Raw genomic sequence first — 14,427 nt, 5'->3', positions numbered from 1 at the left:
CTGTCATGCTGAGCACATCAGCCGTAATGTTAAAGAGCTGAGAGGATTTGTTAATAAATATTTGATCAGGAGAATATGAATTGCAAAAATTCTGACAATTGATTTATTGCTCAGTTATTTTTTTAAGGAAAAAAAATACCGCAAGGAAACGAAGATCATATTTGTTCAACAAGAGGAAATACTTTGGATAATCAAGGCGGCCTAAAGCTGTTTACTGGTGAGGTAGAACTGATGATGATCTGGGGAAGAGTGGTTGTAGAGGTGGGGAGGTGATAAGCAAGGAGGAACAAGTGTGTGCCAATTAGCCTGTAATCAGCAGCCAGGGAGCCACACCCACACCGGTGTACAAACAGAGAGGAAAAACACAGACAGGGAAAATAAACAGGGGAAACACAGGGAGGCTCAGGGAGAGCTGGCTGGGCCATGACAGCTGTATATAATCATGCAGAAAAAGAATCAGTCGAATTTACATTCAAGAAATAAAAATGGCAAGAAAGACCATTGAAATCTCATCAACAGCGACTTCAAAAGAGTACCTAAGAGACAATAGTAATTATTATTGGATAATGACAGTCATGGTGGCAGCAAGCTATACATAAGGTAACTCGTATGTCCCTCTACCTGACCACTCAAGATATCTTAAGGTAGCGCAGGGTGGGAGTGTGAGCCCTTCAGTGGGCTGTAGGTGTGTCTTGGGGGTCACCTCCCAGTTGGAATAAGTCCACAGGAAGGTTCGGGGTGAATCTTGATCAGAATCCTAATCAATTAATTAATTTTAAAAACATCGTAAAGTTCCTTTTGGCTAACTGACTTCCTCACTCTGTCCCTGAGGATGGGCCCAGACCCTCTGCAAAAGAAACTTATTTTGAGTAGCTGTATTGTGAAATCAAATTGTTTCTAACATATAACTATACATAAAGGTAAAAAGACGCGTCAGAGCTTGACGTTCACGGCCCAAATCCCTCGTGACACCTGCTTCAACAACACCTGTATTCCCACTGCACCACTATACGTGTCGATATCAACTAATCAAGGAGATTTCTCATTGACGACATGACAAACCCAGCAGCTGTCAGCTGTAAAACTAGCTAATTGACTGTCACTAACAAAAGCACTAATGATTTGCTCTGGGACATTAAGGAGACATGCCCCATGACATGCACACCTACACACACACACACACACACACACACACACACACACACACACACACACACACACACACACACACCCCTCCATCACATTAAGTCTAAAGCAGCAAGGAAACATCAATAAAGTAAAAATACAAAACAGCAGCTGGCTCATCTTCTTCCCTGAGATTACACATCTTCTTTTGAGCATCCGGATGCTTGAGGAAGGTCATGTGATAGTGGGCCACTTTTTCTGACTCTATAACATTAAAACAATACCAGTGTTGTTGAAGATATGAATCCCTTTCTTGGAAATATAAACTGTAGGTTTACAAACAAGTTCACAAGAGCTTCTCACAGAAGTCCACTTGTAAGTTCAACAAGTGTATATAGTGAGTGTTGATGGTGCCCGCGTAGTCACGCTGCCTCACGGGATTGATTTGGCTTGGAAATGTTTGGTTATAGTTTTCCCGCGGTGTATGGTGATGATGCAGAAGAAGATGAAGATAATGATTGCTTGAGGCAACGACAGTGACGGTGTCATGAAAATAGGTGGTCGTGTTACAGTGTCGTTCTCTAATTGCAGAGTAGCTGAGTGTTTATTCTGGTGGTTCTCCGACTCCAAACTGAGCACCACCGTCAAAACATCTTCATCAGTCTTCCTTCAATGACATTGTCTCCTCTGGGATGAAGGTTGATGTGTTTATTCAGTCGTCGGTGTCAGTAAAACAAGCACACACACACACACACACACACACACACATGCCGATGTGCTTACCATGAGTTCCCAGCATCAAGGCTCATCAAGGCCTTCTTTTCTGTGCCACAAATTTGATCTCTCCTGTGGTCTCTGCCATGCTATGCCGCATTTAAATATGCTCACACACACACACACACAGACACACTGCTTTATGTATCAACAAATGGCTTATGTAACCACTTTTTGGTTGTATAATAATTGGAAGTGTTAAGCTTTAATCTAATCAACCTGCTGTGTTTAAGCGCTGATGAACCGCAGGCAACACGGCCAGAGGCAATATGTTTGTGTGTGTGCATGTGTGTGTGTGTGTGCGTGTGATGCAGTTTTAAGGGAAAAATCATTACTGCTCATCCGTTTTGAGTGATAAAACTCACATATAGAGACACACAAATGTCCTCCTGTGTAATGTGATCTGGTCCAAATCACTTTAAACATCATCTCAAAAAAAAGTAATCATCCTTGAATGAAGTCTTTTCTAACCCCTGCAGTGCTCCTTCCTGCCCAAGTTTTCCATCCACATAGAATCCAAATACGAGGACAACAAAGGGAGCAACGATAATGTGAGTAGAGCTCAGCATGTCATGTGGTTGGGAGCAAACTGTGGCGAGATCTGAGAAGAAAGAGGGGAAATCTCAGCATGGCTTTTAAATAGATTCTAGGTTTGATTCTCTTCTCCTTTCTTGTACCTTTGTCAGTCCCCTGTTGTACTCCTCTCTGTCTATTTTATTGCTTCATCTTTTTTCTTCTTATATTTCCACCAATCTTGCAGCTCCAGTCGTCAAATCAAAACTCATGAATTCTCTTTGTCTGAAGGTTGTTGCATCATTGAGACTGTATTAAGTGAAGAGCATTCACGCTCATTCTGATATGATCTCACTTCTGTAGATAGTTGAGTGTTTACACAGCGTTACGGGTCTGCTGGTGTCATTATTATTTTTGATATCTCACACAAGCAACAGGGTTAAAAAAAAAAAAAAATTACCTCTTTTTCCATCACACCCAACTTATACAGTATAATGCCATGTGACGTCTTTCCATAAAAACATTCTGGGGAAATCTTAAAATTATGGGAATTATCTGCAGCTCAGGAAGAACATCAGCAGGAAAATGATAAAGACCAGACCACCTGCCATGCTGTAACTCTTCTAGCTACAAGTTTCAGATATAGACATAGAAGTCATTAGTCTATTCACTGGCTCAACAGTTTCAACTATTGCAAACAAAGTGTTATTAATCTAATGATGATGATGATGAAAGTAAAAGATTTCAACAACATAACAAGGTTGAGTCTTTCATCACAGTTCAAAGCACTTTGCTTTCTTTCTACCTCTCCTTCAAAGTGCTTTTACACTTTGACTGGCAGTAGGTCTAAGTCGGACTCTTATGCAATATTGCCTCGATCCATACTGTCGCTGGAAACAAAAGGCCGCAGCGCCACTTAGTGGTGGGGCATGGAAGTTGCATTCTGATGGTTTCAAAGATGGTCATAATTTCACATTTGAAAAGTGCTTGCAACAAGTGGGGGTGTAGACAAATTCAATAGAAGGGTTTCCTCCCTCCGCCCTCGAGTTAACACCCCACCGCCTCCACCATTTGTCCCGTCACCGCTATTCTTTCTCATTTGTGTCTCCCTCCTTTCCTCTGATAACCTCATTCCTCCCACTGCCCTTTCTCCCTCTCACTACACCTGTATAAAAGGTTAAAAGGATGTAGTTTGACGGAGAGTCTGTGACACCGGAGCAAACTGCTCTGAATGGAAGCGCAAAACTAGCCGGCATTGCTCTGCTGGGGGAGTCACACAAGAGGAAATCACTGACCACGAGGTGTGAGTCACATTCATCCTCACAGTTTGTTTGGTGTATTGTCTGAGAGTAGAGGGACAGCAGTGTGCTCATTGTGTCATCTGTGCTCTGAACTTTTAAAACAATCAGGAAACCGTCTAGTTATCAAACCCGAGTCTCTTTGAACCTTCGCTTTCCTGTTTTCACCTTTCGTGTCCAGCATGTGTGAAGCTGCCTCTCTCCACTGCCAAACCAAGTGACTGGGGGTGGGAGGGGGGGTCAAATCACAACTCGCCATCCCACAACATTTGTCAGCACCTAAAGTGCATTATTGATCTAGCTGTCCTCACACACTTAACTGTTCCCCGCTCCTCAGATCTTTGGCAGCGAGCCCAAAGAGGAGGAGACCGAGGTGTGTTTGGTGGACATCGCCTATGACGAGATCCCCGAGCGCCACTACAAGGAGTCTGAGGTGAGGGGAAGTGGCTGACCTCGGGAGGCGATGTGTGTGTGTGTGTGTGTGTGTGTGTGTGTGTGTGTGTGTGTGTGTGTGTGTGTGTGTGTGTGTGTGTGTGTGTGTGTGTGTGTGTGTGTGTGTGTGTGTGTGTGTGTGTGTGTGTGTGTGTGTGTGTGTACAGGAGCACGGAGGGAATCAATGTATGCATGCACAGCGGAGAGAGTAACAGAAGAAGAAGACAACTAAGAAACGGAGAGAAGGATGGTGTGTGTGTGTGTGTGTGTGTGTGTGTGTGTGTGTGTGTGTGTGTGTGTGTGTGTGTGTGTGTGTGTGTGTGTGTGTGTGTGTGTGTGTGTGTGTGAGAACAGAATAGTGTTTTATCTTTCTGCAGCGGCCACCGGCTCATTTTTGACCACCAGCTGGCCATCTGCCTCGTCTGAGTGATGGGAGGCAGGGAGAAGCGTGTTTACGTGTGGGGGCGGTGATGGACAGAGACTGTGGTGATCTGACGTGTGTGTGTGTGTGTGTGTGTGTGTGCGTGCGTGCGTGCGTGCGTGCGTGCGTGTGTGCGCGCTTGCCCGTCTATCAGGGCCTGGTGGTCGTAAAAAGTGCTGCGCTATTAATAATCAACAGGGGTCATGACAGGCACCGCAGTGGCGATTTAATAATTGCATGCTCGCTTTTACTGTCACACACATTCACACACACACACAAACACGTACACATCTCCCTCTGGGCTTTATGCTACACTCAAGAGCTAAGAATAGCACAGTGATGTCGTCCAGAGCTAAAAGTAGATGTCAGATGGTCAATGTAAATATCATTGGATTTTTTTTTTTTTAAAAGAGAGATGCACAAATAGCATCTGACTTTTAACCAGGGATCATCACGCATTTCCCAAATTAAATAAAACTCAGAATAAAAGATAGCTGAGCATTTCGCAGCCCTGAAAGCGGTTGCCGATGATGCGGAACACGTAGGCAAGTGTGCCTCATCAGGAAAAAGGGAATAAATCCCCCTGCTTCATGGAGCGACACAAGTTAATAAGCCTTTATTGCGGTGGCTAAATGATTAGAAACAAGAACCGCGTGCGTCGATTGTGCACATCGAACAATCCAACACACGAGGAGGTGAACTTAAATTGAGAATTGAACAACCACACCTGGATTCTTCAAAGCCGTACCAGATACTGCACGTACATTAGAGGTTGTTCATAAGAGTTGCACTGTCGTCGAAAGAAGCTCTCTGGCACAGCGAGATGTTTAAGCACCAATGTTCGCGTTCAAGAGGAATTAGTACAGCAAATCTGGAAGCAAATGATGTCAAATATCTTTCGATGTAATATTTATTTGTTAGAAAATGTGTTAAAACCGGACCGGGCTCTCATTAGCACTTCTACTTCTTTCCTTCTGCGTCTGCCAATAAACTTGATGACACGTCTTATGCACAGACAAACGCGACAAGGCCTCTCCCACCTCCGCTGCCAGCGCTCTCCCAGCAGGGATGGGAGAGGGAGCTGTGAGCTGTGTGTCGCCCCCGCGCACACTCCGACACAGTCAGACACCACTGCTCCAAGACAAATGAGCACCGCGTCGTAATTAGTCCCCGAGGAGCAGTGATTAATGCGCGTGAAGTTTGTGATTAGGAAACTCCCACCGCGCCGCTTGGCTGTACTCTGCGTGAGTCTCTGAGCAAATGCAGGTGAGCTCGTCCAATAGGCAGGAAGGGAGAAGTGTGTGTGTGTGTGTGTGTGTGTGTGTGTGTGTGTGTGTGTGTGTGTGTGTGTGTGTGTGTGTGTGTGTGTGTGTGTGTGTGTGTGCGTGCGTGAGAGAGATAAACGACAACATTTTAATATGGGGTTGGTTGAAAAAAAAACAGTTGAAAGGGTTTTTGGTTTTCTTTTTGCACATATGAAAATGTATGCAGCTCTTACGTAAGATTTTTGTTTGTTTGTTTGTTTGTTTGTTTAATTCCCTGAGGAAGGATGTGTAATTGTTTTGAACCCGGTGTCTTTTGGCCGTTAGGACCTTCGGTGTTTCAAGTCGAAGAAGACCGACAGAGGGATTCTGCAGGAAGGATGGATCGACACCCAAGACCCCATCATGTGCTCCTACAAACTGGTCACCGTCAAATTTGAAGTCTGGGGCCTGCAAACGCGTGTGGAACAGTTTGTCCACAAGGTCAGGACAAAAAAAAAAAAAAGTCTGGTGTGGGATTTGTTTAGGGGGGGGGGACTTGTCGAGGATGTCCTCACAGAAATACTCTGCCCTTACCCAGTCAAACTTTTGGAGCCGTGTAGATTGGTGTCAGTGCCCTACGGGGTCCCATTATCTGCTGACAACATGTGATACGCGGCCCTGAACCGAATCAGCTGCTCCATCATCACCTTCTACGATATTTGCGCTGTTTAAATCTCAGAGTTTACCTTGCACCAACTCCCATTCGCTCGGCTACAAAGTTTAACGTTTCGACCTCCTATTTCCAAAATCCGGACAGCATCTGTCCCTGGGGGTAACCTGTCCTTGTACTCTCCTTGCCCGAAGCAAACAACCCCCCCCTCCCTCCCCATACACACACACACACATACAGTCAAGGCCATTACTCACACAGTAACACCAAGAGTGACTCGTATAAATCACATTCCTCTAGGGGTGGCCAGAAACATTTAGAACTTCGAAATGTTTTTAACCCTCCCGTTGTCCTCGGGACCCGCAGCTGTGTTCAACCAAGTCTTATTTTATTTCTATATTTTTTTTAATTTTTTTTTTTTGGGGGGGGGATCATCACCCTCACAGCCTCCTTGTCACCAATGATCCCCAAAAATATGAAAATAAAATAGAGCTTGGTTGAACACAGCTCCCGAGGACAACGGGAGGGTTAAACCTGATTCATGTCTTCTCTCTTTGAACTTCTTCCCTGTCTCTGCCCCCCCACCCCCAATGATCTTACCTCTTTTGTTTCCTTTTCCTCACATTTTTTTCTGATTCTGCTCAGGTGATCCGAGATGTCCTGCTTCTGGGACACAAGCAGGCCTTTGCCTGGGTGGACGAGTGGATTGGTAAGTTCATTGGAGACGGCAGTGACGCGGTTCAGAAAACATGGGTTAGTTTTGTGTGCAGGATTATTTTTGATGTAATAACAATCTCGCGGATCTTAAGTTTTGCTGCCGTTGGTGGCACAAGTACTTCTGCATGTCGCGTAAAGCTCAGCGAACGTTATGGTTGTTAATCGAAGTCGCTTACTTCCGTTACTTGAAAGAAATCCACATGGGCTTCTGCGTCATCGCAGACGTGAATCTCGCAGACCTTCTCTGTACCTGCACTTTGTCACTCGGTATTTGGTCACATGACCTCCGTCTTCGACCCTTGTCTTACATGCATGCGCAGCCATCAATCACAGCTGTCAATCATGATGACATACACCCTTTTGAAGCATCAAAAAAACCGAATCAAAACGACTAATCAAACATAGTTAGAAAAGACATTTAAATTTGAACACAATAAGATGGACTTAATGTCCCAGAAACCATATTTGCTTCGAGAAGCGTTTTTATGTATTTTGTGACATTGATTTACCTTTTAAAACTCATGACGCTGCCGAAGCTTTTCTTTATCTCCTGCTGGTACAGAAGCTACATGGACTAAAGTTTCCATTTTTGTAGAAAACTTTTCAGCTTCATGCCCTCTTCTCACCTCTCTTATGAGATCATTCACTTCACACCTCCCGAGTCATTATTATTTCATTTATCTTTCCAAGCGCCGTGCTGCAGGCGGTCTCTCATAAATGTTTAGGTTGTTGGCTCAGGCATTGGTTTTTAACCACACAACCGTTCTGATCGTACGACCGTTTCGTGTTATGAGGCTCTCTGTTTGAAGAATCTCGAGGCCCGTGTAGGTTTTTTCAGAGTCGTCAGAATAATCAAATGCAAAATCAGACGTCGAGTGGGTAGCAGTTCAAACTAATCACCACTGTGATGTTGTTTCTGAGTAATTTAGCACAAACATTACAAAGGAGATGATTTTATAAGACGAAAAAAAAAAGATGCTCGAGATATTTTTCGACGTTTCTTCCATGAGAAAATATGACCGTGTCTCTAAAAAGAGAAACATCTTCAAGACCAAACACCCGAGTCCATGCAGCTTTGTCCTCGCCAAACCAAACAGTCACTGCTTCTAAGTCTCCAACGTCTCCGTCCCAACAGACATGACCATGGAGGAGGTAAGAGAGTTTGAGCGTGCCACGCAGGAAGCTACCAACCTGAAGCTAGGCACCTTCCCTCCAGCCATCTCCATCTCAGAGACCCCTCTGCCATCCAGCACCCGCGGACCCAACAGTGCCCCGTCCACCCCCCTCTCCACCGAAGCCCCTGACTTCCTGTCGGTGCCCAAAGAGCGCCCCAGGAAGAAGTCGGCTCCGGAGACCCTGACCCTGCCAGATCCGGGCCGGAGGGATTCCCTCTTCAAGCTGCCCAGCTTCTTCTCCTGGAACTCCAGTCCGCAGCCAGAATGAAAGCGGGGCGGCCACACCGGTGAACACCCTCGACCTATGGATCAGTGGAGGATGCCTGCCCAGCACATCCCACAATGCCCCCCCCTCAGCCAGCTGAAGTGAAGGAGACTTTTCACCGCCCTGGTGATCCCAGCCCCTCAGCAGACTCGCCTGTGTTACAGCAAAGCCAACAGCCCTCAGACTGCGTTTACAGGCACAGACAGGCCGCCTCGATCTCCACAGCAAAAAGTCCTGCGAGGTGTAAAGGTATAGTACGTCCCAGCGAGAGTCTAACACGCTTCTCTTCTTTTAAAAACCGCCAGCCTGCGTCACGCACCAATCAGGAATCCAATTAGCCCGACTTGAGCGTAGCATACATTCCTGACAATGTTTTATCTCACAGAGCACCACAGATCACCTTGTTTTTATCCGACCTCAGGGTGTGTTGACAAGAAATGTAGAGATCCACTCACTGCACATAAACTTCACACGTACAGAAGTCGATTTTTGTTCCTGCTTTACCCGTTAAACATCTGGCTTTGTTGACTGGAGCTTGTGGTTTAGTGTTTCTATTTCTGTGGTTTGAACTTCTTGGCAGATTCTTGTTGGCCACTGTAACAGTTGAATATTGCGGTTCTCACAGTCAGGTGTAAGGTGGTTGTGTATTCTTGTATATACTGTGTGAATATTATTCAACAGATAAAATGTCAGCCGGTGAAAGAAAATCATATCCAGCAATGACACTGCTATGATATCTCTACTAGGTATTTAAACAGACAGGACTTTTATCTTCTGTGTTCGTTTACTGAGTTCAGCCAGCCGCAGCGGCTTCATGTGACACCTTTGATTTGACCGCAGCGGGCTTTGAAATATTTGTGAAGTGAATGTTTTCTTTGTTATCTCGGCCTCATACTTGATGTTGTGTTTTACTTGACTTTTTACAGATTGGTCATGTGGTGTTGTTTTGATGCTATATTCATTTCAACCGTGTTCATTTTCACTCATGCTATCAATGAGTTATGTATTCAGTACATGAAATTAAATACTGGTGCATCCATAGCTGTGTGAGGAGGAGTCTTTATTAATGTCATTTAAATAAAGTTAAACCACTTAAAGCGGATAAACTCATGACTGAATATGTAGGACATACAAAAGGACCGCGTTCATTCAAAACATGGATGGAGGTGTGTGTTACAGGTGTAACAGCAGATCTGATTGCAGATCCAAAATATTTTACCCTTTTTAACTCCTTGTTTATGCTGATCATCATGATATCTTCTTCATGTTAACATTAGAGCCCTGGTTTTTCTTTGACCCCTGTTATTTTCTTTCATTAGAGAATGAGACATTACAAATCCCAGTCACATTTTTTTTTTTTTTTTTTTTTTAATCAAAAAGCAAACACGCACCTCGAACAATCATTTCTAGTATTTTTTTCTTTTTTTCTAATAACATAATGGATATAATATAAAAAAAAATACTGTATCGTATTTTCCATTATAGCTGACTCCATAAGGAGTTTGACTCTCCGGTTTTAGGTAAATAAAGGCAAGTAAAGTCGCGTCCCAATACATAATGAACTTTAATGCTCTGGTAATGTGTAAGCAGCGTTTTCAAACAGGTGTGTGTGTGTGTGTCTTGACTGAGGTCAAAGTAAATCAAGTCGACACCTGTTTAGACATGAAAGCTCATCCTTTATTACAACTGAATGGTCAGTAATGTGCTGTATGCTACAACACTTACACACGCTTATACATGTAAAAGAGTATTCATGTAGCCTCCGGTAGATGGACCAAACAGACTTTATAGAAAACTTTTATTTAAAACAAGAATGACTTGAAAGGTTTAGAGTGCAGTTTTGTGCACAACAATATAAAATGTAATAAATAATGAACGTTCTTTTTTTTTTTGTCTTTTCAAAATATGTATACGCCAAACCAAATCCAAAGCTGCTATTTGCTGAATTCTTTTCTCCAAATGTAATGATGACAAAATGTAAGTGAAGAATGACAAAGTTAACAGACAATGGACGAAAGTGAAAGCTTTAAAATGTGCAAAGTTCAGTTTAAACATCAATGTTACATTTATTTTCTAAGACCTAACCTTAAACCTTATAAAAACAGATTGAACAATACTTTTTAAAAGATACAATGCTTATACAACGCAAGTTGTAACGACAAAAAAAATAAAATAAAGTGAGGATGTGGTTGTTTCCACCCTTATACTGCATGTAAACCCAAAAGAAACCACCAGCTGATACATTTGTTCAGTGCAAGCCAGCAACAAGGCAAAAAGGTGCATCTAATATGCGCGACTTACTTTTCTCCTTCATTATCTTTCCTCCACGTCTTTGGTGAGGCCGTTTGCTCTCCGTCTGTTCTTGGCGTCACTCATGGCGTTGAGGAAAAATTCATACCAAAAAAAGGTGAAGCCTGTTGACAGCGCAGCCTTTAACAGGCTGGGCGAGAGGCCTTTGAAGAAGCCTCGGACGCCCTCCTCTTTGGCTATTTGAGCCATGCAGTCCATCAGACCCGTGTAACGCCGCACCTGCGCATGTAGAAACAAGAGGTTATACCGACAGATTAGACCCAGATCACATGCTCCTGCGGTGTGAAACATGCTTACCTGTCCAAAGTGAAGTCTGGCGGCCTCAAAACCTTCCACCTGAAGCCTCTTCTTGAACAGGTCGAAGGGGTATGTGATTGTTTTGCTGATCATGCCAGCTCCACTGCCACAGACCAGGCTTCTCAGGTTTCCTTGAAGAGAGACGTAAAAAGTCACAGGATTTAGAACTGCCCAAGGTACTTGCGTGAATGTAAATATTGTCCTTAGTGTGCAGGACTTTGAGTCTGTTCTTTGCCGACCTCTTGTCTTTCCAGCTTCAGGCGATGAAGCCAGCATCTGTTTTAAGATGTTGTAGAAGAAGAACTGCAGTCCAGCGTAAGGAAACACTGCAATCAGGGTTGGAGACAGGCCACGGTAATATGCCAGCGTTCCCTCTGAGCGCCACATTGTAAACACGGCATGTCGCAGGTTCCTGTACACCTGAAAAGGCAGGTGAAGCATAATGCAGGGTTTCTGGAGGGTCCCCGATGTTTAATACCGTACAAAGAAAGATAATTATAATCCAAATATCTAAGAATAATTTCTCGTGGGTTTTTAATTCAATTCTTGCAACCGGGACCATAATCAGAGCAAACAGGTTACAAGACACGGTGTTTTCTCTGATTCAACAACGGCATCTGCTCTCAATAAAGGATAAGCTCATTCCCAAATAATGATCTTTAAAAAAAAAAGAAGAAGAGGAATGTCTTAGTCTATTGGAAGTCGAGTCCAGTAGAAGAAATACAGACTACCCAACATTTCCATTACTCACTTTCATTAGGAACAAAAAATATTTTTTTTTTTTTAAAGTTTATTCATTTTTGGTAGAGGGAGACAAAAGCTTCCTTTTGCTGTTGATGTTGGTATATATCTGTTTCTCTCCTGCCACATTCACAGCGCCTCACCTTGTTATATCAATCCAAAAAATAAACAACAGCAACTGATAACCGTGAGTCGGCATAACGCATTCTGTCATGAAGTGAAAGTCGCAGTGTATCTCACCCTGGGTTCTCCCTGAGCTGCAAAGCGTGTCCGCAGTGTGTCCAGAGGCTGGCAGACCACCGTAGCAGAGCACGCTGCCAAGCCACCGCAGAGGAAGTGAACTCCTGCCGTCTGACTGTCGTACGACGTGGAATTATGAACCGCCTCGGTCAGGAACTCAAAACTGGCAAACTGCAAATCACACATACACAGTCAGGTAAATCTTGTAAATAAAAGTGATCGCGTTATTTAGATCGCTGTGTCAACACGCCGTTTAAAGTCTACAGGCTCTACCTGGACAGCCCCGAAGCAGATGGAGAGGAGCTGTGCCGGGATGTGGCCCTTCCAGAAAGCAGAGGGTCCCTCCTCTGAATGAATGCAGCGAAATGCTTGAAATAATCCCCAATACTTCCCCTCCTGCCTGTACGAGGACACTCGCTCTATCTGCAGCTGCGGGTGGAAAGAGTTACTGATGAGCATACAAGACGCAAACAGTTTAATTTCTACTTTTACAACACAACTCTCTATGATAGTTCAGCTGCTCAGATGTGATGTCAAGAGATTAAGAAGCGTGAACGCTAAATCAAAGAACATGATGATGTGACATTATCGTGTAGATTGTTTGGTGCTGAACATAAATGAACACTGGTTTACATATGAGCGCTATTCTGTCACTGCATGTCGAGTCGACCGTTTCATCAATACCTGAAATCTGATTTTAAGGACGTCAAAGGGACTGATGAGGGCTCTGGTGACCATCCCAGCAGCCGAACCAGCCAGCGCTGCCTCCCCCGCCGAGAGAACTGCACCCTGAACACCAGGGTCAAAGCCCACCATGTCTCCAAAGCCTCAGGTTCCTTTTAACACTGGAGACAGAAATGATGGACTATACGGGATTCGAGTCTCAGCATTACAAGATCGCAGTGCTGCATTGACACAGTTGACCACACTTATTACTACAACAACGAGAAGACTGAGTGGGACTCTCTTGGCACATAAATAAACTGGATTAAATCCTACGTAGAGGACAGGGGATGCATTTTTTTTTTTCTTTATAGGTAACTACAAATCTGAGTGGACAAAATGACGTGTAGAGTTCCTCGTTGTTTTATATACAAACCTATTCTGCGAAGAAACTAGCTGTCAGTGGAGCAGCAGAAGTTCTTGCGTATTTCAAACCGTCTTCAGATTGACATGTATTTAGTTACTTAAAACATGCGGGACGTGGTTTGACAGAGACGTCAATTTAGCTGTGTGCCGTGAATGTAAGAAATTCTGCTGTCAATCTGAATTTGTCAATTATGTAGTCTTGATTTAAGGACAGAACTCTGACTCTGGCTTCTTTATGAATCTGTGATCTATTTCAAGCCCATCTGTTGTTTCCATGTCACCATGATGTTTTCTTAACAGTATATATAATATATATACATATATATATGTATATAATATATATATGTATATAATATATATGTATAATATGTATATAATATATATGTATAATATATATGTATATAATATATATATGTATATAATATATATAGATATATACTGTACTGTATATACTGTGCATTTTATATTTGTTTTTTGTTTTTACTGATATTTTATTGCTTTCTATTATTCTATTATTATCTTATCGCTTCCTGTGTGCTGCTGTAGCGAAAAAATGTCCCCTCGGGGGATTAATAAAGTAACTGCCTAACCTAACCTAACAGCCTGTTTATATCGACGTTTAGGGGGCATCGTCACTGATGCACAGCATTTTACAAAACTTAATTCCAACTAATGATGACATAAAACTGCACTAACCAGTTGAAATGTTAGTAGAAATCACAACAGAGCATGTGGAGGACATGCAATGAGACCTTGGGATATGCTACGCTAAGCTAACAACAGAGCAGCTTGTTCCACTTTGAAACCGGGGCCGTAGCAGTAACAAAGGTTAAAAAAGAAAGAAAGGCTTTTACCTTATAGTAAATGTCCTTTATAGGTACATCTTCAGCTCTCCCGCTGAATCCCAGTTAGTGAAATCCAATATTAACAGGAGCTCTAACTGGTTTCTACTTCCAGCCTACGCGAGAGTAACACGACTCCCGGGTCCGCCTTTCGAAGACGAACTATCGCGATGAGATGGTTCCGTGCCTCATTTCAACAGGCTAAAAAACAACAACAACAACAACAACAACAAAAAACACCACGCAACCACGGCGAAAATCTGCTTCCAGCGTT

The 14,427-nt window shown here is 43.4% G+C and overlaps 2 protein-coding genes across 2 annotated transcripts in view; one reads left to right on the top strand and one right to left on the bottom strand.

The window, feature by feature from the left end:
• pitpnc1a (phosphatidylinositol transfer protein cytoplasmic 1a) overlaps positions 1–10,149 on the top strand; it is a 42,818-nt gene extending 32,669 nt beyond the window's left edge. The window contains exons 5-9 of the mRNA XM_069713466.1: positions 2,379–2,450; positions 4,048–4,143; positions 6,153–6,308; positions 7,123–7,186; positions 8,330–10,149. Of these exons, the coding sequence (XP_069569567.1) occupies positions 2,379–2,450; positions 4,048–4,143; positions 6,153–6,308; positions 7,123–7,186; positions 8,330–8,637 (696 nt within the window). The 3' untranslated portion in view covers positions 8,638–10,149. The remainder of the gene's footprint in view (positions 1–2,378; positions 2,451–4,047; positions 4,144–6,152; positions 6,309–7,122; positions 7,187–8,329) is intronic.
• A 143-nt stretch (positions 10,150–10,292) lies between these two features.
• On the bottom strand, positions 10,293–14,277 carry slc25a19 (solute carrier family 25 member 19). Its single transcript, XM_069713465.1, has 7 exons — positions 14,166–14,277; positions 12,907–13,067; positions 12,496–12,651; positions 12,223–12,393; positions 11,481–11,661; positions 11,242–11,372; positions 10,293–11,163 (listed from the first exon to the last, which is right to left on the bottom strand). The coding sequence occupies exons 2-7, from the start codon at positions 13,036–13,038 to the stop codon at positions 10,948–10,950; spliced, it is 987 nt and encodes a 328-aa protein (XP_069569566.1). The 5' UTR covers positions 13,039–13,067; positions 14,166–14,277; the 3' UTR covers positions 10,293–10,947.
• Positions 14,278–14,427: the final 150 nt, after the last annotated feature.

The sequence above is a fragment of the Brachyistius frenatus genome, unplaced genomic scaffold (assembly GCF_029030835.1).
Source record: "Brachyistius frenatus isolate BFR_SWC_R1_liver_20210118 unplaced genomic scaffold, ASM2903083v1 Contig_119, whole genome shotgun sequence".
Classification (NCBI taxonomy): domain Eukaryota; kingdom Metazoa; phylum Chordata; class Actinopteri; family Embiotocidae; genus Brachyistius; species Brachyistius frenatus.
This window is presented reverse-complemented; position numbering and strand designations above follow the sequence as displayed.

Coding starts and splice junctions, on each gene's coding strand:
- slc25a19 (XM_069713465.1), bottom strand. CDS start 13,038: ATGGTGGGCTTTGACCCTGGTGTTCAGGGTGCAGTTCTCTCGGCGGGG. Junction 11,662..12,222: donor CAGCTCAGGGAGAACCCAGG/GTGAGATACACT, acceptor CTGCCTTTTCAG/GTGTACAGGAACCTGCGACA. Junction 11,373..11,480: donor TGAAGCTGGAAAGACAAGAG/GTCGGCAAAGAA, acceptor TCTCTCTTCAAG/GAAACCTGAGAAGCCTGGTC.